Genomic DNA, 24,038 nt, shown 5'->3' with positions numbered 1-24,038 from the left:
TTTTCATTCAATTTTTGTGGTGAACTGACAAAAATGCCATTTTAGATTATAAATTATGATTTTAGACATATATTTCATACTTTTTTGAAATATTTTTATTAACTAATACTCCCTCTAGATTATTTATTTTGTCTACCCTCAAGTTTTTTTTTTTTTTATATTTTTTAAAAAAATTCAACAATGGTAAAATAGTAATGTTCTCTTCATCTGTAGGGGCTACACAATTATTTTTAACTTGAGGGGGGATTTATAATTTTTCAAATAACAAGGGGGTATTCGTAATAATTTATTCTTAAATAAAATTATAAATAATAATCATATATACTGATAATATTAAAATTATCACTGATTATAAGTACTTCATTTTAATTTCCGTATATATATATATATATATGTATGTATGGTGTTAAAAGAACTTACAATAACACGTACCCATTTTAATAAGAAGTAATCACGTTAACAACTGTACTTACGGCTATAAGCTGTCGTTAATTACATATATGATTAATTATGTATAGTGATAACTTTAAATGTATTCTTTTTATAAGTTATGCTATCTTAAAGATATGTATATTACACTTTTTTTTTCAAAATATTTGGGAAATTAAATGTACCTATTGTGTATATAATTTTTTTTTATATAAAATACATGATGTAATTTTTATCTACGTAGGCATCACGCACACTTAAATTTGAGCACATAAAATATCTTGTAGGAAATTTTAAACCCAAACCGTTTGACTGTCCCCCGTAGAGGACCGTGCTATACATATGTTAAACATTAATAGAGTTTGAAATAAAAGATTCAATATCGATTCAATGGGCGTGCTGTGCGAATCTATTCTTTCAGATTTTTTTTGTAAGAAAAATAAAAATGAAAGAGGCTGCACCTTGGTATTTGTTCTGCAAGGTGATGGTTTAATCCATTAAAAATGGGAAAATTTGTATAATAGAATTAAGAAAAAAGTATTTTATTTCCTGATGTCCTTTTACTATAATGGAAAAGAAAATGAAATGGAATGCCATTTTAAAATTTTGAAATGCCAATATAAACTTTGTGAATTTGAGACATGGTGGGATTAATTATATATATGAAAGGAATCTTGCTTGCTTAATAATAGACCAGCTTAATCAATTATTTAATTTTAGGAGCAAACTCATTAACTTTATAATTAATATGAAAATTAACTTAAATTTTGATATTTACTCATGATTTTATTTATGGCCAAAACATTTGTAATGATTTTTGGCTGTAAAAAAGAGCTAATATTTTACCCTCACTTACAGAAATAACGACTAATAATCACTGCACAATCGTGATTAATTTATATTTGTCCCAAAATTTTTTTTTTAACTGTCATAATGATATCATATTTCCTTTAGTGAGAGTTGCTCGAATAAGAGTTGTATATTATAATTAAAAACCTGAATTTTAATAATATTATCTTTAATAATAGTTATTGAAAATCTTCCCCGCTGCAACATTAACTTAATTGAAATGATACTGGAAAAAAAAATATTTTACGACATTTATTAAAAAAAAAAAGAAGACAAATCTAATTAAAAGTGATCGAGTCGAAATTCCTTTGTTGGTTCATTTAAATGAATAATAAAATAATAGTTTGGAACGGCTTATTCAGAACAATTTCAACCTTAGTTTGCCAACCGTTGATTTAATCAAATTATGATTAAAAAAAACACAAGTCCTAATCCTAGCCGTCCCAAAGTCAATGTGGATAATGACACTTTGTCTACTCTCATCCAATATTTTACTTAATTACCGTACTGTCTCCAATGGTTTAGTTGTTTTAAAGATTAATTATCTTTTTAATATATATATATATATATATATATATAACTTATGCCATGGCGAAAAAAAAAAAAAAAAAAACTACGAAATGCATATTAAAACAGTAGCTATTTTTTTTAGTGAAAATATGTATAATTAACCAATAATGCCTTAATCCAATAGTTAAAATTAAGACTGGTGTTCCGTAAACAAGTTTAAAGTAATGTGTCTGAATTCCATCAAATGTGTGGATATTTATTTCACTCTGTGCATGCGAGTCTTTATTTTACTTTATGTGAGTTATTGTAGTATTATATGTTGTTGTTAGTTATATTAAGATATCACTCAGTGTATCATTATGTGAGTTATTTTAATTTATTTATCATTATTAGTAAAAAAAAATTGTTGAATAAGAATATACTAATATATATTCATCTCGTATTTGGCACGGAGGCGTGGCCATGCATGTGAGTGTGACATACATACGACGTCGAATCTACGACTCTTATTATTTTCCATAATATGTTGGGTACTGATTAGTGATTAATCAATTAAAAATATTACATTTAATTACATAATCATCCATGCTTCTAACCGAAAATTATAGTTTCAGAATATTTGTATTTATGGGCCCTCTTTTAAAAGGCTTAATTTCCTCCCTCTCATGCTACAAGAAAATAACTTATTCCCAATATTATAACTTATTAGAATTTAAAATTTATAGAAAGCTAATATTATTATCTCGCTATCAAATAAAATTGATGTAGAAACTAAAATTTTAATAATGATTAATTAATATTTATTATGATTCAGTTTTGGCTAAAGTATTTATCATGATTTTTAGTTATTAATTATAGTATTTATCAGCATTTCATATTTGACCAAATCGAAGTCATATATATATATATATATATATTTAGTGGTTTTAAACTAAAAATTTGGGTATATAACGGGGTGGGGGATGACCTCAACAAAATAATACACAGACACACACACAACACGTACATTGACATGGAAGAATCCTCCAATTCCCGTTGGAATTCATATTTTCAGTCCATTTCTATCCCAATTTAAAGTCAAACAATTATTGCCAACTAGTATATGTGGCACATTTATATGCCCGCTCATAATTAACTTAATTTTTTCTAAAAGAAATGTGAAAGTTGAGAATAGTGAGACAAGATTAATAAAATAATTAAAAATAAAAAAAAAACAATTTTTTTTTGAAATAGTAATTTATATGATTATATTAATATTTTGATAAACTGGGCAATTAATTAGTTGGTTCAATCAATACATTAATATAACTAAAAGAAATGAAACAAACTATAATAAGGGTAAAATATTTTAGTCCCATAAAACAAGAGAAGAATTTTTTTGGTACCATAGTTGTGGCAGGTAACATTTTTAGTCTCATAAAATTAAAAAGTATGTTTAACATTTTTAGTCTTATAATATTAAAAAGTATGTTTTTTAGTCCCAGAATTTGTGATTTGAGCCTTTTTTAGTCCAGAAATTACAACGTTTATTTAGTCTGAAACGTCTTTTTAGTCCAAAAATACATGATTATGAGTTTATGCAACTAAAAAAGCGACACTTGCCATAGTTGTCGTACCAAAATAAATCCTTTTTCTATTTTATGGGACTAAAAAAATATTTTACCCCTATAATAAATGCACATAAGATAAGACAAATACCTACTTATCTATAAAATTCAAATCTATAAGTTTGAACTTATTTATAGGATTTCAATCTTGATCGATTAGATTAAAATGTCATTAGCACTGATAAAAAAACTTGAAAACAGGAAAAGTGTGCTTTTGACTATTTTGTCAACCAACTAACAAGCCCCGCAAGAGTAAAACCCAAATGGACAACAAATCAGAAGTTTTTATCACACTTTATCCGACGACTAGGAGGACGACACGAGGAGCAAGAATCAGGTGAGGAATTAGCAAGTTTTTCAATCATATTCTACTAGTTATTTATTGGATTTGATTGAGTACAATTGATTTGATTCCAATTTAATTATATGGATCGGCTTATTATACGTATTTGAGGTGTGTAAATTTAATTTTAAATTGTGTTTATTTCGCTCAATGAAATATACTTTTTGGTGGTACGAATATACCTACATTATTTTTAATAGAAGACATATTAGACGAAAAATTGTAAAAATCACACTGGAAAGACAATAATTATAATCATCTGATGATGTTTGAGTTAGACAGATCGCAAAAATAAAATTCTTAAATTCGTATGAAATTATTTGTGAAAAAAAATATAAATATAATTAGGAGCATTTTAGGAAATCCACTTTTCAGCCAAATACGGCACTTAATTTAGGAATCTCCTTTTGCCCAAAAGAAATTGTTATTATTTCCCTCTTTTCTATTCACTTGGAGATTGAAAAGCCTAACAAGAAACACACAATATTTTTCACAAAACAAATTAAAACTTTATTCAATAATAATTGTTAACATATTGTAATAGTAGTTATTAAGTAATTATATATATTTTATAATATAATTATTTATATTAATTATTGATAATTAAAATTTATTAATAATTGTAACTGATTTGCTTAAAAAGAAAAAAAGAATTCAAAAGTTAGGATGCGACCTTAAAATTGACTTAATAGTTAGTATTTATATAAAATGTGCCGCTGCAAGAAAAAAATATATTGAATTTGAAAAGGATATTAATTTCTTTATATTTCTTATCTCTCCTGAAAATTAGAATTTGGTAAGGTCAAATAAATTAAAAAAAAAATTAGAATATCACTTTCATTAAACCTTGGTCTATGACGAATAAATGATAATTAACGTGATTTTCTGAAGTGATCATGCATATCTTTTGTGATGGACTAGTTTTCATTAATTAATCTTATACCATTTCCCATCCCCCCCCCCCCCCTTCCCTTTTGTTTTTTCTCATTTAGTCTTAAACGATTTCAATCTATTAACTAATGAAGATTTTATTAACTTAAGAGATAATCAATTAATTTTGATTTTTTTAAAATAGGAAGAGCGATAACATATTAAAAAAGAACAACCTAATCAGTTAAGAGACCCTCATGCACAATCAGATTTTCAAATTCAACCACAAGCACGGAAACTCATATGGACACATAAACCTCACTCGTCAGACACCACTGGAACATGCACAGGTTGTCCCTGTGAAGCCTCTTGATATTCCACGTTTTCAAGAGAATTTGCAGCGCCTCGATCACGATTCTTGTTTTCCATCAATTTTTTGTTGCGATTTTGCCACAAAGCCAACATTGTTCCTGCCTTCCTAACACACCAAACACCCCAGATACCCATTCAGCTGCCCTCTCCCTCCAATTACACAACACATTCCAGGGTAAATGCCTGAAACAATTGCCTTGCAAAAGGACAATCCCCCATAAATATTCAATTGAACAGAAACAAATAGGACGATGGACATCCACACCTTTTCCTCGTTTTGCTAAATTCTCTGTCGTAGGCAAAGCTCCATGACACAACTACCAAACCAAATCCGGCCCGCAGCTTAGGTGGAACCTTTGTACTTGTCCAAATCCAAGTAGATCCAACTATTAGGACAAGTAAATTTATATTTAGAGTAAAGTACAGTGATAGTTTTTGAGTTTAAGTTTAATTATACAGATAATATTTTTAAATTTTTGTAAAAATATAAGTATATTTCGTGAAAATTATAATTATGATTTACATTGACAACTCCTTAGTCGAGAAAACGTAATAAAACACCCATAAAATACATTACATCAACACCCCCTTATAGGGTGTGTAATTGTAATTTTACAAAGAGCGAGGGATGTCTATGTAACTAAACCTAATATCAAGGAGTCTCGATGTATTTTACCCTTATATTTATTGTGTAGTTCACTATAAGAAAATGGTTCAATAAGTACAAAAAATCATCGTTGAGTTAATTAGCAAGTATATTTTTTGTTCTTAATTTATATTATTTAATACAAAATATTTACTTGCTGACAAATTTAGCAACGAAAATTTTACTTGCCATTGAATTTAACAACAAATTGTTTAAAATATATATCTTGTAATGAAAATTAACAATAAGAATTTTACTTATTAATTAGACCTAATTTTAGCATTAAATCTTTTTATAGCTAATACTGAGTCATGCATTTTCTTACTGTGGTTGGTTTATTGCCATAAAATAAACATAATTATATAATGTAAAAAATACATTTTTCCTTTTTATTGTGATTTTAATAGAATGAGCTAGGTCATCTTTTAGTGGGAGCATTAGATAATTTTATTACAATGTACAAGGACAGGTAAAATCCTTGGCTAGCTAGCTGGTTGGTGGTGGCTGTGACAATTCAAACATTGATAAGTCAATCCAAAGGCACCTGATCGATCAAAAGTACTCAATTGTTGCTGCCTGAAATCTAGAAGATGGTAATAATAAAACATGATCATTCTCGTCAGTCAGTTTCCAAATCCTACCTATAAACAGTGCCGAACCAGTATATATTTTTCAAGAAATTAATAATTACTCATAATTCTTTTTTCACTATTTTCTGATATTTTGGTGCTTATAAAATGGAAAAATTTATGGGCTCCCCCCTCATCATCATGTGTTACAGTAACAGACCCTAGTGGCATAAATATTGAACAAGAGGACAAGAGTCGTTCCACCGTGGAAACGAATTCAACCCACTAATGGTCATCGGACTGTGACTAGCTAGGATTAAATGGAGTATATTTGCTTTTATGATGCATGGATACGAACATAATAACAAAATTTTTTTAAAAAAATTAGAATATCAGATGACACTGACACAACTATACATAATATATTCTTTTACTATATATAGTTTTCAATTTTTAGAAAATTAAAATATGCAATATAAAAAACATCGAGACAAACCATAAAATGAATGTCTTACATCTAAATTTAAAAGAAAAATAGTACATGAATTCAATTAAAAAATATACATAATTCGTTTATTTTAAAAAGTATGCACTATGCAAAAAACTTTTAATCATCCAAATTAGTTAAATTGTCATGATCATCTTTCGAATTTTCAGTAATTTCATCTAAAAATTTTTAGTCTAAGAGGAGTGAGTTGATTTTTCTTTTTTATTCAACCAAAAATATATATTTTTGTAGAATACAACCCAAAATTTTTTAAAATTATGAAAAAATCCTAAACGTGTGCAAAACACGCGTTCGAGAATCGTGCATGCCCTTTTTTTAAAAAAAAAAATTAAAGACACAAATATCATATTCAAATAGTATTCGTATCCGACATTGCATGCACTAAATGATTTTTTAGAGTCTTCATATATTATACATTTGCCCCTTTAAAAATAATAAAATTACATAATAGAACAAGAATTTGAGTTGTTTCGTATGACACCACTGACACACTATAATAGGTCAACCAAATAGTTCAAGAAAGAGGTATCACAGAGGACCCCCCTCTCCAGCTGTGGATCATAGTGTTTGCATCTATATATGATCTCGACCTGGATCGGATTGTTAGAGCTTATAGTTTTCACCACGTTAACGTATTCAGTCGAATAGAATTTGACGAAAAAGTACATTCAATTATCGCTAAAACTAATGAATGATACCCATGCATACACACACATATAGTTAGTAATAATATATATATATATATATATATACAATGGCAACTTAGTGACTAATTATTTGTTGTCACTAAATATTTATAGGCACAACTTTTTATGCATTTTTTGTCACTAAATATATATTGTTAATGATACACTTTAAAGGAAAAAAATGTAATTTTAGTCCTATAAGTTAGGGATGGTAATTTTATTTCTATTTAAATTAAAATTTGTAATTTAGTTATATAACTTTAAAAATTATGGGAATGTTAGTTCTTTTTGACTAATTTAATCGAAATTTCCATGTCATCAGTCATGTCAGTACCTAAAGTGAGGCTTTTGATAAATTTGATATGTGATAGTCCAAGTTATGATTTTCAATTGCAATTTTGTCATGTATCCCTAAGGGGTTTGCAATTTGATCCTCTAACTTTGGATTTAGCGATTTTAGTCCTCTATCTTTCAAATTAATAGCGGTTTTGGTCCTTAAACCCAATTAGTGACCATTTTGACCTTTTATGATAAAAATTTAATAGTCTTGTTACATGCAATTAGTCAGACCCAACATGCTTTCGAAATACAATTAAATCTCAATAAACTTTATCCTTTGGTTTGACCACCTTGCAACTGATTCCAAATTCTTGGATTTTATGGACTTCTTCCAACCATATCATCTCAACAGATGATTTGTAGGTACTTGGCTCATTCAGCAACAAATGTGGCGAGATGTCTACAACATAGAAAGATTCGGGGTAGAATACCCATAAGGAGAGATTGATCGTGTAAATTTATGAAATACTACAGTTCTAATTAATATTATAATAACATGAACTGATGGAAAAAAATTCGAATCGGATACCTCAAAGTTCTCTCAAATTAAGCCTCAATAAACTTTATTCCTTGGTTTGACCGCCTTGCAACTGATTCCAAACCCTTGATTTTAAGGACTTCTTCCAGTTATTACCACAATAAATAGTTTGCAAGTACTTGGCTCATTCAACAACAAATATAGTGAGAGGTCTACAATATAGAAAGATCCGGGGTAGAACACTCGTAAAGAGAGATTGATTGTGTAAATTTTTGAAACACTACAGTTTTAATTAATATTATGATAAAATGAACTAATGAAAAATAACTCGAGTCGAATACCTCAATGTTCTCTCAAGATCTAAGAGAGATCCAAATGATAATTCAAAACTATGGACATAGGTTAATGTTTATACCTATGAAAATAGAACTCTTGAACCAAAAGATAAATAACATCTCTCCTTGTTGGTGTTCTACCCAGATCTTGGTGGATTCTAGATGTCTCACCGCATTTGTTGTTGTTTGTTATTGAATGAGTTAAGTACCTATAAACCATTTGCTATAATAGTGTGGTTCAGATGGTTGAAAAATTCGTAAAATGAAGGACTCGGAACACCTGGTAACAAGACAATCAAACCAACGTATGAAGATTATTGAGGCTAATTTTATTTTAAAAGCATGTTGGATTTGATTAAAAGCATGTGATATGAGTGTTGAGTTTTTATCATAAAAAGGCAAAATAATCACCAATTGAGCTTAAGGACCAAAATCACTACTATTTCGAAAGATAGAGGACCAAAATTGCTACATCTAAAGTTAGATGATCAAAATTGTCAACCTCTTAAAGACAGAAGACCCAAATTGCAGTTAAAAGTTACAACTTGGACTACTATATCATCAAATTCACCGGAAGCCCCAATTTAGGTGTTGACATGGCTTATGACATGGAAGTTTTTGATCAAATTAGTTGAAAAAGATTAAAATTATCATAATTTTTAAAATTACAAGACTAAAATACGAATTTTAATTTAAATAGGACAAAAACTGTTAACCCCCAACTTAAATTACTCATTTTTTTCTATTTTAAAATTGTGGCTTGATAGTTTAGCACTATATTATAACGGTTGTGATCGACCAATCCAACAATTCCAATAAACATAGAGTCTTGGAACGGGTCGATTAATCTGCACAAATTAAGTTCAAGTAGCTTTATAATGTATAGATTATTCTTGTTTCAATATAGATCGCCTTTCAACAATTAATAACTTAGTCCTAATTATGTTTGCTCATCATATATACTTCACTAATTAGAGTAAATTTATTGGAATGTTGAAATAAAAGGAATGGAGAGTAGTGTAATTGGGGATGGAAACTTCTATCATCTACCTGTCCAACCAGCAGGAACTTAGGAACTACAAATAAGCCTAGCTATTCCCTTTGACTTGTGTAGCTTCTCAAGAAATATACTAATTAATGACTTTCTTACTCTTTCTTAATCAGATTCTCTCTCAATAAAAAGCCTAAAGCCACAACACACCAAGTCAAATTATTGGAGAGATAAAGAGAGAGAAGTTTCTTCAACTGCTGCTGCCAACAAAGATAGATGCAGAAAACATAGCAGAGAGAGGGAAAGAAGAGAGAGAGAGAGAGAGGGAAAGAAGAGAGAGAGAGAGAGATGGGAAGAGCTCCTTGCTGTGATAAGGCTAACGTGAAGAAGGGGCCGTGGTCGCCTGAAGAAGATGCAAAACTTAAAGAGTTCATCGAGAAATTTGGTACGGGTGGAAATTGGATTGCTTTACCTCAGAAAGCTGGTAATTCAAAACATTCACATCTCTCTCTCTCTCTCTCTCTCTCTGTAGGGTATGTGTTTTTACAAGTGTAATTTGTCATCTTATGTTGTTGGTGCTGCTGGGGTTGGTCCAATTTCAGGGTTGAAGAGATGCGGAAAGAGCTGCAGATTGAGATGGCTAAATTATCTGAGGCCAAACATTAAGCATGGCGAATTTTCTGATGAAGAAGACAGAATAATTTGTACGCTCTATGCAAGTATCGGAAGCAGGTAGCCATAATCACCTTCCTCTTCCCACCTCTCTGGCCGCCTTGTTTCTTTTGCTTTTCTTGGCATGCTTGAAAATTCAAGACATATCTGTCATCAACTTTCCACATATTCTATTCTCTTCGATTATTATGATCTGTTGCCAGCGACAGACACCCTTCCCAACTCCTCAACTCTAACTCAAAACGGAAACAAAACAACCATTTCAAGAAGAATGTAAAGAAGAAAGAGGCCGAAACAGGAAAGAGAAGGGACACACACAAGCACAAAGTCAGTTGGAAATTTGAGTGTTATATAGAAACCAACAACTTGTGCTATTTCTGGACTAATTTCATGCATGCATGTCAAGTTTAGATCACCATTTATAGTAAAACTCACTCATATTTTCTGATCAGAGGCTCAAAACTTTCTATTTTGGAATTTTCTTTTCTTTTTTGGGGGGTTTTCTTCTTTTGAAACCACTTCCAAAATACTCAGGTGGTCGATTATAGCAGCTCAGTTACCAGGGAGGACTGACAACGATATCAAGAACTACTGGAACACCAAGCTGAAGAAGAAACTGATCATGGGACTGAATCCATCAAACTTGGGAAAATTTTCACAGCCATTTTCAGCCAGCCTTCAAACTCAACCTCAACCTTTGTCTTCTGATCTGCTGCAGTTGTACAGAGATTACAACTCACTTTGCTTCCAGGCTGCTAAATCCGTCTCTGCAGTTGAATCATTTTCAGGCCCACAAAATTTTCTCCACTGCAACAGTGACAACCTTTCATTCTTATCTACCAGTCAATGTTCTATCAATTATCAGCAAAACCAAGAGGGTTTGGTGGACTTGCAGTACTATGATCCAGGGAAAGACAACGTTAATATGCTTGTATTTGGGGGTAATGAAGCAAGTTGTTCTTCATCTGATGGGAGCTGCTGCCAGATCAGCTACGGGAAAGAACAGGTGATCAAACAAGAAGATCAAATGGGCTGTCTTCATCGGGATTTTCATGTTGAAGAAAGCCAGAAGTTCATGCTTCATTACGGACAGTATGTTGATGGAGATCAGCATCATCATCATGGGGATCCGTTCAGTGTTTTTCTTGATGAAAGGGCAAATGGGGTTTTGGGCAGCAACAGTCAATATCTGGAGCAAGTTAAGCAACTGATTAGCTCTGGTAATGGCAACAGTTTCTTGTTTAATGATGAAAACAAGACTGATGAGAGGGGGATGTATTATTACTACTGAGAGAGAAACTGACTGTAGTACAATCAGAAAGATTTGAAGGGGCATGGAGCATGGTGGTGTGGGGTGGGAGTCAGGATTCAGATGAAAAAGGAGTTTCAGTTTCTGGGGTTCTGTGTTGTGATGCAAATTCAATGGAAAAAAAACTTCTTTTGTTGACTGTACATAGTATTTCAGAACAACATTTTCTTTATGAATCATTTTTTTTTCGTATTTTGTCATTAATTTTTTTTAAATAATAACAATGAATTATTATTAACTCAAATAAATTGATTACAATTATAATTATTTTTATCGTCAATATCTAATACAAATTATTAGAATAATCATATCCTACTCAACAATACTGAACTATTATTAATTGACATTCCATGTACATGGCAAGGTTCGAATCCATGACCTTTAAAATCTTAAGGCCTCACTCACCAATTGAGCTGTAGTATTGTGCCATTAAAGTTGATTTCTCAATTCTCCCTCGAACTCAAATATGTGATATATCTTTTATAGAAAAAAAATGCTACTTGTTCACCCAGAAGTCTAACTTTTACTTCTCAATTCAGTAAATTTGAACTAACGGACAGATCTTCACATTGTTGGACGAAAATAAACATCAAAAGTATTAAATATAATTTTCAAACTATATAAAATCTAAGTGAAATTAATTAGACCAAATTTTAGAAAAGAACGATGTAATTGTCACTAAAATATATAAAACATCTTATTAGTACAAAATCTTTTAATCCATGTTAACTAATGGAAAAAAGGGGAAAAAGACTATTATATATATATATATATATATCGATCCCTTTTTAGGATGTTTTAAAATTATCATTAGACATTAAATTACTTGATTTTCTTAAGAGTACGGTAAAATAATAGCTAAGCGATCGCTTGAATGATTAGTAAAGATATATATATTAATTACGATGCTTCTGACTACTGAACGTGTCAGCCAAGACTAATGTTAAAACTCGCATTAATTCGAGAAAAAAAAGATACTAATATAATTAGTATTTTCTGCCTGCAGGTTTGTTTATATTTTATCATAGAAAGGGACCAGCAAAAAAAAAAAAAAAACGTAATCTCAGTCTTACCTGGGGAGCCCGTATAATATTAATATAAAATGGTGAAGAACAGGCATAACTACTGTACGTGCATGTGTATTAATTAATTAAATTAAAAAAAAAAAGTAGTTAATCACCCCATGAAAATTAAAAATTGCGACAACGTACGTGGTTATGTTGGGACGCCTATCACGGCAGCTGCTAATAATGGTTCCTTTTGATTTGATTGATTAATCATTGACCAGTGTCTTATGATTATTTGAATTTTCAGAGGCTGTCCATTAGAGTTTACTATTGCTTACCACTGTCTGCTTGGACAAGCTAATTGTGGGTTATTCTCCACAAAAGCACCTAATTTGCACTTTGCTCCACTAAATTTGAAAATTTAGCATTTGTACCGTCCAACATTTTCTGGGAGGTTTTTCTGCCTCAAGCCAAACCACAATAACAAGGGTAATCAGTCTCTCTGATAATTAATAAGCGAGGCAAAAATATTAATAATAATTAATAAATTATGATAATTATTTTGAACGTAGTTAAGAATTATGACAAATTTGACCGCAGCTATAACTATAATGAATTTTGATTAATTGTTGATGTGAGGGTTACATTGTGTACTTTAAAATTACTTAAATGCCACCATACTTCTTAATAACATGAAAGATGGCCAAAGATCTGGCCCTATTTTAATTGAGTCGTATTCACTTACCTCTAAATCGACTTGAACTTGGGTGTATATGGACTCATAATGACTATATTATTATTTTTTGGTCAATGGTTCACATATAATTATAAGACTCGGGAATATTGTCTATATATATTAGGCTTTCGTGACCACGTACAATTTTTTGTTGCTCTAAGCATTCTTACGAGCTCATTATATCTTTCTCGTGTAGGACCTATAGTATTGAAAAGTTATAACTGGTCGGTTCTTTCAGATATGATTCTCACTTGTTAATTGGATTTTCAACTGAACTAAGCACTTTGGGAGTTTTCATAAATATATTTGTTTCTAAATTCAGAGATGCAGTAGCTGTGATTGATAAAATTGATCAACCATAATTGTTAAGTGTATGGTCATTTTTAATGCAAATAATGAATATTTTGTTATGTCTCCTCATACATATTGTTTGAACGATGCAAAATGTCAAAAAAACATTTCACTGTGCAAACTGCCAATTGACAAGTCCTATATATGATAATCAAATATATTCATGAAAGTTTTGTGAGCTAGAGAGCAACATAGCTACAATTTTCTTTCGTCTTTCTCCATTCCTTACTACAACAAGGAGTCAAAATTTGTTACCACATTACCATCAAATGAGTTGTCATATGTATATGTATATATATATTTGTAGATAATATTTTTTGCAAGTATATGATTCAGCTCATTTTGAAAATCTGTCAGTTGGTAGGAGAGATGTTCATAATTTTATTAAAGAATATGCCTAGAGATTTTTTTTTTCCTTTTTAGTGAAAATACCCTAAAATTAGATTAAGAATTCTTTTTATTCCACTTAGTGATGGGATCATTTATGACTTTTATTAGAAATGAAAAAATGTGCCGACGAGACCTCGCTTGATAAATCGGACATTTCATAATCATAAATTTATGGGTTCGGATTCCCCAAAGTATGGGTGTTGATGTACTATAATAATAATTGCTGGTTAATTATAAGTATTTGATATTAATAATTGACATATTAAATATTGGTGATCGAAACTAATAATATAGTTTCAATTGATTCACTTAAAGAATTGGACAATGTTCCTAATGTTTCGTAACAACGAAGTATCATTAATTTTATCAAGATTATAGCATGATAATAAGTACAAAATCTCAAATGTGGTGTAAGCGTTGAACATTTACCAAAACAAAATTGAACTCCTACTATTATCTAAATTGAACTTCACAATATAAGTAAATAAAAAATAAAATAAAAGATTGTCCGACTTATTTTTTCCTCAAATTCAATTCATCCATTCAAGTTCTTGTATTATTCAGAATATATTGTACTCTGGTAATGTCCGCCAACTTTAAAACTAATAGTTCTGATCTTTTATTACAAAATTAATTTTCATCCAGCACTTTATTAGCAGATACATACAATGTATATTGAAAAAAATACAAAATACAGTTCCCTTTTACATTAATATTCTGTGAATTTAAACATATATATTGGGATATATATTTACGAAGAAATTGGCAGCAGTCATTGATGACTTACCCACACAATTCATACACTAACTTCCCTGAGTTTGTGAATTTTGATTGAGCCATATCAGTCTTTTCAATATGTATTTTCGAGTAAAAATATTGATTTTGACTAAGGATTTTGGGCGCTGTTTCGTTTTTCACTGTTTCTGAATGTGATGGTAAGAGAAATCCAATGCTTGGTCTTATTTTCATTTGGTAGTTGACACTATCAACCTAAAATTTGTCGCGCCAGACTGTAAAGTAGTACTTTTATTTTGTAAGAATTTGACTCTAGCTAGGTTTCAACGTCTCCATTCAGAATCCAAGAACAAAATTTCAAGGTAGGGTTGCCAACCAAAACATAACTCAATTGACGATTTTGAAACCCTATAATTTAAAAAAAAAAAAATATTTCAATGTATATAGGGTTTGTTACACTTAGAATTTTTTAGGCAAAAAAAAGAATTACATAATTTCGACTGTACCTCTCATTTTATACTTATATAGGGATAAATGTAATATATATATATATATCTATAAAGTGAGTGGAACATATTTTGCTACTTTCTTCTTCCACAATAAGAGTCTTTCCAAATTTTAAGGTCGCAATTTTACTACTCAGTACGACTCAATCGATATTCTCTAGTGTTCACATCAATGTAATAGAAAACAGTAGTGAAAGGTTTGGAAGAATGAAGAGGGACAGTTGTGTAGCAATCTTAACAAAGCTTTTCGAATTGCCAAGATTTGTACAACGTATGTACGTACTTGTCTTCTGTCCATATATGCAACACATATATATTTAAAAGTATGAAAAATACAACAGCAAACAGCGGGAGATTGAAGACATACAAATTTACAGAGAATCCTAATGGGGAAAACCAACCCCTCCCTTGAGGCTGAGGTCCAAAATTATATGATCTCGAGATGTTATGTGTGTCAGGGCCATCCGCCTCACCTCTTCTTATTGGTTTCTATTATATTAAATTTTGCTGCCAGTCACAAAATTATTTTATTTCCTTCACTATATATCATTGTCGTGAAACATGACTAATTTATTTCTCTGCCATTTCTGACTTCTGCAAAATGTTAAACCTACCTAGAAAGACAATCTATAATATATATATATATATATATATATATATATATTCATATAAATTATTTAAAAAGTGGTTGAAAGGAACACAATGGGAAAAATACATTTTTCGTCTTATAACTTATGGTCTTTTTATTTTTAATTTTATTGGTTATAGGACTATTATTTTTATAGTACTTTGGTCCTATGTTACCTTTTCGTTAGATATTTAAGGGTAAAAGCCACATGGCTTCAAATGTATCTAACCAAAAGTGCTACTTTTTGAAAGTCATGAAACCAAAAGTGTAAAGGCCCTAACGATTACGTGCTAAGCACCTGACATTGTTCATTAAATATTGGGATACTTACACTCCACTCCGCTAAAGTTTGGTGTAATTATACGTAACCCCCTGTGATTTGGAAAATTATATCTAACACCCTTGAAGTTTGCTTCCGTATAACAAATAAGTTCTTCTGTTAGTAAAAAATCACTAAATTTGTTGATATTAACAAAAAAATTTAATGAAAATTGATATTTAAACTACATGTATATATATAATGTCTATTTGTATAAATTATGCGGATGTAGCCTGCATATTATCTTTCGTCTTACACAAATAGGGGTAGCTTTTAAATATCAAAGGATCACGAAATCAACAATATTCCGTCATTAACTGGGAGTAGATGAGCATAATCTTGTACAACTCTTGTGCTGGAAATGAACATCAATTATTTCTCTTGATAAATAACTATACTTCTTCGATCAAATTAATTGTTAAAATATGGAAATTAAGGGTCGTTCCCAGGAAATGTCTTTTCTATTGCTAGTGGAGTAGTACAAATTAAGGTCAAAGGAACGTGGAAACTGCTGACAGTAGACCCATCAAATAAGTTTAAAAAATGGCTTCATTTCCATTTTGATAGAGATAGTGAGAAGAAAAGGGACCAAAAACGACAGAAAGTTTGCTGAAGAAAGAAGCATAAAATTCATGCTGGATCGTCGTCCCTACTTCTGCTTTAATCTACTAATAAAATAATACAAATAAGAGATACCCCATATACATCCAATCCTTCCTTTTATTTTCCCACCACATGCAAATATTTTATATATATATTTGATGGTACACTAGAATTATTTTAATTCACTGTCTGCCCAATTAAATACTCTAGACCTGCACAATTACAAAAATTTACAAGAAAAAAAACAAAGCAAAAATTTTCAGTTTTAACTTTTGGAATTTTGTAGAAATAGCGCAAAATTTTAATTAATTTTGGATATCTTAACTAGCATAATTATTCATCTTTTGAAGTTTGAACTAAAAAAAAACTGATAGAGCAAGTGATATTAAATTGAAAAAAAATTGTAATTTACGTTCCACAATTTATACTATTTGTAATTTTGATCCCATTATTTTACTCCTAGCTCACCATATTTAGTCCCATAAGTATGAAAAAAAATTACAAATTACGTCCCACTCATATTTTTCGTTAGATTCTTGATGAATGGAGCACGTGCAATTTATAAATATTTATTAAAAAAATCAAATACAAGTTTATATTGCCATATCACTAGGAATTTTTGCACTTTTTCTTTATCACAGTAAAATAAAATTTATACTTTTTTTATTATTGTTTCATTATTAAGTTAATAATTGTAATAATTTTCATTAACATTTTTAAAACTAAAATATTCAAATAACATTTGAAATTTCCATAAATCTCAACAAATTTCAAGAAAATCCTTATTTTGAAAAAAAGAAGAAGAAGTTGATCTTGAATTACTCTCAATTGCATCACATAACAATCGTATAATTAATTATTATAGTTAAAAATAAAAAATTAAAAAAATATATTAACTAACCATGACTTTTGCTCAATGCTTGTTAGTTGTTAGTGTTATCTATGGCTAAAAATTATTACTCATGTCTTGGCGACTGAGCTAAAACTATGACAAATTTTAGTTATTTTGGTTAAAACATAAATTTTTGTATTAATTTTATTTATGTGTGATAGAAAGTATTATTTATTTACAATAGATTTTCATAATCTATTTTCTGGTAGTGTCTATGTGCCAAAAATTAATAGAAACTCAGCGTGTATGTATTGATTATATGATTGTTTACTTGTACCAACTTTGTAGACGTTATTATCAAATATCATAATCAAGCAACACATATATTAATTACTTAAAGAAACAACTTCTTTTATTTCTGAATTAAAAACCCACCACTCTTTTTTGGTTCAAATTTTGTATGAAGTTATGTTAGGAAAGTATCCCATTTTGAGCAATCCTATTTATATATTTATATTACTAGTGTTCAAAAAAGAAAATCATAGTTGTTTTTACCAAGACGACTGCTGCCGGATGGAGACTCCACAATCCTGCCGTATTTCTCAATCAAAGCCGCCAGGATCCCGATCTTGTTGCCTATTTTCTGTTGCATCTTCTACTGTATTCAATATAAATACTTTCTGATACACAATAAATTGGCCCAAGTTCAAAGGATAGGCCCATTTAGTCCAACAAGACTCGCAAGGACACAAGTAAGCAAAAGAAGCTGGATAATCACCACGTGGCCGAATCTTGGGCAAGATAAGCTGGATAGTCCCGAGCCAAATAATCCGACCACGATACACGCGACCCTTGGAGATGGGAACACATCAAATACAACAAAAGGAGGACATAAAAATTGAAAGAGAAAATTCAATTCAAGCCGATCTACTTGCAATTGTCTGGCCAAATTAATATTGGCAAGAAATTCAAAGCCCCCAATAGGAAAACATTGAAAATGATCACACGGTATATATGGCTGACGATTCCATTACCAAAGTAGCAATTTCCATCCTTAATAGTAAAAAGCACAAGGTATAAAAGTCTTTTTGTAGCATCGGAGGCTGCAAAGAGATGACTCTGACAGCTCCTCACGGGTCCGATAATGTAAAGGAGAGTGGTAGCATGCACTTTGGATTCCTAAAATGAGGTCTAAGTCTAACCACTGTAATAATATAACTAATTATATGTATTAACTCATCAAAACTTCTCTCATAACAATGATTCTCACAACTCTAATAATGATAGTTATGGTGTAAAAGTTGTGAAAATAATTACTGACAAAAATAAGTTTATTAAAAATTATCATCAGAAACAATTAATGACATATAGGTATAGTAAAAATCCTTCAATTACTTGCAAATATAGTTGTCTTTATAGGTGTTCAATTAATTATCAATACTAACGATTTATATAATTTTTTTGTCAATAATAAGTTTTTTGAAAATTATATTGTAACAAATTAAATCAAAGTTATTGTAATTGCGTGATAATTGATATGTACTTTTTATAAAAACTTTGAGCTGCTATAAATATTTTCGTTCCGCTCACTTCGTTAATGTGGGACAATCGAGTCTCTTTGCTTCATTGACACACTTTCTGACATAATGATTGGGATTCGGGATTAAACTATCAATTGTGGTCAAACGTTTTTACCCCCACAATATGGGTTCCATTTCTTACCAATGTATTTGATGGGCTAAATATATGTTTCCACTCTGGTGGATTTGAAATGTGATGAGAGACAAAGTTTATGGCTTCAAACACAAGAAAATATATAAAGATAGGATGTCCAGTCACTATGAGTTGTAGTGATGGAGGGAACAAATATGGGGACTAGTTAGATCATTGGAATACAACATAGGCGCAAGATAAGTAGACAACATATATACTTTACCTAAAACATGCGCAGCAGCAATATTAGCAATTGCTCTGGTAATTGTTGCAGTAACAATAATTTCAATTCAGTAGCCATATAGGGCCGGCCGATCTTTAAGGAATGCTATAGTATCCCATGATGATGTAAATCAAGTGGTCGAGGTTATTCAAGAAAAATAAATTGCAAAGGACGCACGATGAGGATACTTAACTACTGATCCCATGAGAAATTCTAATTCAAATTGAAGATTTGAATGAATTATAAATTTATCGTGTAATTAATTTACAATTTAGGAAAAATAACCAATCACATAACAACTGTATTATATTTGTTTTATGATTAGTTCGATTTGACTAAACCTGATTTTGGTAAGAATTTTTTTCTGCGTATGGCAGAGCTCTTTGTCGTTATGTCCCTAAATTTTATTTTGTAACTAATATCAACTTAATTGACTTGACAATGATTAATTAGGGATCAACATCGCCCTGTATATGGGCATGGATCATAAATCTATTGCCAACTTCGAACAGTGAACTCAATAACAAAATATACTTTCATTAATCAGGATAAAATGATATGGGGTTCATGTAAAGTAGAAAAATGAATGAAGATAAATTCAAACTTAAGAGCTAAAAGGTTGATGATCCTAAACATAAAAAAGGACGTTGGAGGCATGATCATAAAGAAAGGGTTAAATGTAAATTTAAGAGCTAAATATGTTTTTAGTCCCATAAAATAAGAGTAGAATTTGTTTTGGTACCATAATTATGACAGGTGATGCTTTTAGTCTCATAAAACTCAAAATCACTTCATTTTAGTCCCAAAAAAAATGTCTTCGGAACCTTTTAGTTCCAAAATAACGCATTTTTTTGCTCAAACACCGCCCTTTTAGTTTTAAAACCACAACGCACATGACTTTTTGGGATAAAAAAAATTTGACTTTTAGTTTTTCGAGACTAAAAACGTCACTTGCCATAATTATGGTACCAAAATAAATTCTACCCATATTTTATGAGCCTAAAAAAATATTTTACCCTAAATTTGCCGTTGTGATTTTTCAAAATATTTAAGAAATCCTCAATAAGAAAAGAAGATAGGAAAGATCTCCTTATACTTGAAAATTAATATAAAACTCTCCATAGATAGGGAGGTAGTGTACATGCATCATTTTTCAAATACTAGGGGATTTTTTTGTATCTTCTTTTCTCATTGTGATTTTTTTGAATTTTTCATATATCAGGATTGTATTTAACCCTATAAAAAAAATCATGAAAAATGAAAATTTAATGTGCAATTAAAAGAATGAGGCTGAAAAATTAAAAAAATATATCAACCAAAAAGTAGATATTTAGAATAAATTTCTTTGAAAGATTGAATATCAATAAAAAAAAGAATCAGAAAGAGTAGCAAGACGGAAACTGAAAACATGAAAATTTGATGACGAAAGATACAATATACAGAAGTTCAGAATACAGAAGGAGCCGATCGAATCATATGAGCGAATCATATTTGCTATATATGCTTTCAACAAAAGAGAAAATGAAAAGAGAATCACCAAATAAGATTTATGGAAATTCAAATTGTCGGCAGGAATGAGTTTTGAAAATATATTATTTAATTTTTTAATTATTAAAAAATATTAAATAAAAGAGAAAAATAGAAAAAAAAATATGAAAATACATTGGACAGTTATGAGAAATATGTGGAATAATATTTTTGTATTGGATGGATCATATTTGTATTGAAAAATATTTATTTTATTATTAATCAGTTATATTATATGTCCAAAAATTTAAAAAATGCATCGAAAAAAAAGTGGAGGATTCATGTTTACAATTCCTTATTTTATATACACGAGCATATTTGTATAAGTTATTGGACGGAGCAACATGAATGTTTTCCGAAATGCCTAGTCAATTGTCTAATTAATTACAAAATTGATATTCCTAATGAATTACTCTAAAAGATCGAGATCCCAGCCTGTCTCACTTACTCCTTTTTTTATTTTTTTGGTCTTTTTCCAAAGAATGAAAGCTGGTTGCCAACTGATCCTTTTGGGACTGGAAACAGTGATTTATGTTTGAGATAAGCAAAATACCAATCTGCGGACGTTAATATTGGCTACATATATATGTTTGATCATGCACTAGTAATGAACATTATTCCCACCTTTATTTCTCGTCTGAGCAGCTCTCTCTAGGGTATAAATTTGTATATCAAGCATTGGACTACTTAATAATTGATGGTGCAAATTAAATTAGGTCATCATATACAGAAATATTGTCATTCTGGAGATTTACACAAACACACACACCGTGCAACAAATTAAGGAACTTGTGATTGTACCTTCATAAACTCCGTATATGCAATAATGCAAACGCAGTGTTGCTTTTCCTCAACTTGTCAAATTTATAATCTTAAAAACCCACAAAAAATTCAACAGGAGAGAGAGAGAGAGAGAGAGAGAGAGAGAGAGAGAGAGAGTTCTCCCAAAGTGGCATTCATCTGCATATACATCTGCACCTCCTCTAATTTCTCTTGTTTTCCATGATCAAGAAAGAGAGAGAGAGAGAGATTTCTCTTGTTTTCCATGATCAAGAGAGAGAGAGAGAAGAAGGTGCAGGTGCAAATGCAGAAAAAGGCAACATCTTGGGGCAGTAGTGTTTTTCAGAGAGAGCTTGAAATTTAGGTTTAGGTAGCGGCTACCTACCTCTTCTCTCACAACCCACGACTTGCATATGTTATCTACTTATCTCATGTGTATTTAAAGAAAATTTAATTTATCAAATATTATGTTTTAAATCAATTCTATAATAAGAAAAGTTTATTTATCATTATAATTTACTTGAAAATAGACCAAAAATAATGTAAGCTAAAAGTTTATTTCCACGTGGCCCCAAATAGAAAAGGCTGTTTTTTCCCCCTTGTGTGCGTGTGTTTTCTTTTGCCTTTTTAAGAAAAAAAACATTTAATGTTCTCATTATTTGTGGTGGTAATTAATATAATTTTATTAGGAGAAAAGGTCTGATTGAAGATTTTTTTTCTTGGATATTGGGTCCAAATAATTATGGATCAATCATATCAACATTTATGTCTACTTTTTTATTTTAAATTTATTAATTATGTTTCATGTATTTTAAAATAAGATTTATTAACTAATTCTTTTGAGATTTTTAATATTTCTTAAAATTATTAATTAAGAGAAATTCGTAACATTTAATATTAATTACTATTGCTTTTAAGCTCCACATGATTTAAAAATATAAAATTTACGTTTTTTGCAACTTCAAACTAATTAAGAGAATTTTGAAATATATAGTGCGTGTAGCATGTTTTGTACGTATAATCGTATTCCGAACATAGAACTCCATATTTTGTCTGAAATAAATTTTTACTAAAATTTAAAAAGGGACAGAAAATTTTATTCCTGTCTATAATATTGCCTTAAAAAGTATATAGCAACCAAGAATAAGTAGGTTCACAATTATTATTACTTTTATTAATTGACATGGTAACTCGGAAAAAAATAATTTTACGAAATAAGACCTTGTTTTAAAATGCGAGTAATCGTAATTTTCAGAAAACTCAATTATAAATTATTTGTTATACAAACTATCGAAAAGCCCATGTATAAATTATTATGATAAATTAAATTAATTTTAGATAAAATAAACTTGTCTAATATCACATACGACAATATTGAAGATTGAAATTAGATGTCTAGCATCATGGTAAGGTGATTATATAAAAGGATGATCAAGTGGTTCTATGGTGGTACCTCATTAGTATGAACGATAGGTCATGGGACCTAGTTGGAGAGCCAACAGTATTTATTATTATTTAATAAATAAATAAAATAAAAAATAATATATATTATATGAATAATATCATGAGGTTCTTAAAAGAAAGGCAGCTATCATCGAGTTTGAAATATTGACGTTTCAATTACTTTATTGTTAGTTGGATTATTGTGGATTTACAGTAATAATACATATCATCATTTTTTTTCCAAAAAAAGTCAAAGAAAACGTATATTAAACTATGTAAGATTTTGAGTATCAAATGGATAATGACATATTATCTTGTAAAATACCATTACAACATTATATAATACTAGTTATAAAATATCAATAGATAACGTTAAACTGTTACCAAAATTAAATAAGAATAATTTTGATCTTGCTAATATACAATTATTTATGATAAGAAATGTGCATAAACATAGTCATATGGAATATCGGTTTTTTGGTTTCATATGTAGGGCCTTTTATAATTTAGTTCGATTTCTCACGATGCATTTTATAATTAATTTTTTTTTTATTTTAGTTCTTAAATGTATACTCGCCCAGTATTAATGAAAAATGTATAAAAATACTAATGACTCCATTAATTACTGGGCAAAAAATACATAAAATAACTTAAAATTACAATATGATAAAATTATAATATATAGAATCAAATTCAATAAATTATAAGATTAAAAGTAGAATTTTCTCTAAG

At 29.7% G+C, this 24,038-nt stretch overlaps 1 protein-coding gene across 1 annotated transcript; it reads left to right on the top strand.

Annotated features, from left to right (window-relative positions):
- Positions 9,709-11,644, top strand: LOC105170875 (transcription factor RAX2-like). The gene is made up of 3 exons (XM_011091798.2): positions 9,709-10,016; positions 10,135-10,264; positions 10,739-11,644. Exons 1-3 carry the CDS (start codon positions 9,881-9,883, stop codon positions 11,493-11,495), a joined length of 1,023 nt encoding a protein of 340 aa, XP_011090100.1. The 5' UTR covers positions 9,709-9,880; the 3' UTR covers positions 11,496-11,644.

This window comes from Sesamum indicum, linkage group LG9 (genome assembly GCF_000512975.1).
Source record: "Sesamum indicum cultivar Zhongzhi No. 13 linkage group LG9, S_indicum_v1.0, whole genome shotgun sequence".
NCBI lineage: Eukaryota > Viridiplantae > Streptophyta > Magnoliopsida > Lamiales > Pedaliaceae > Sesamum > Sesamum indicum.
Note: the sequence above shows the minus strand (reverse complement) of the source record. Positions and strands in the feature narration are given on the sequence as shown.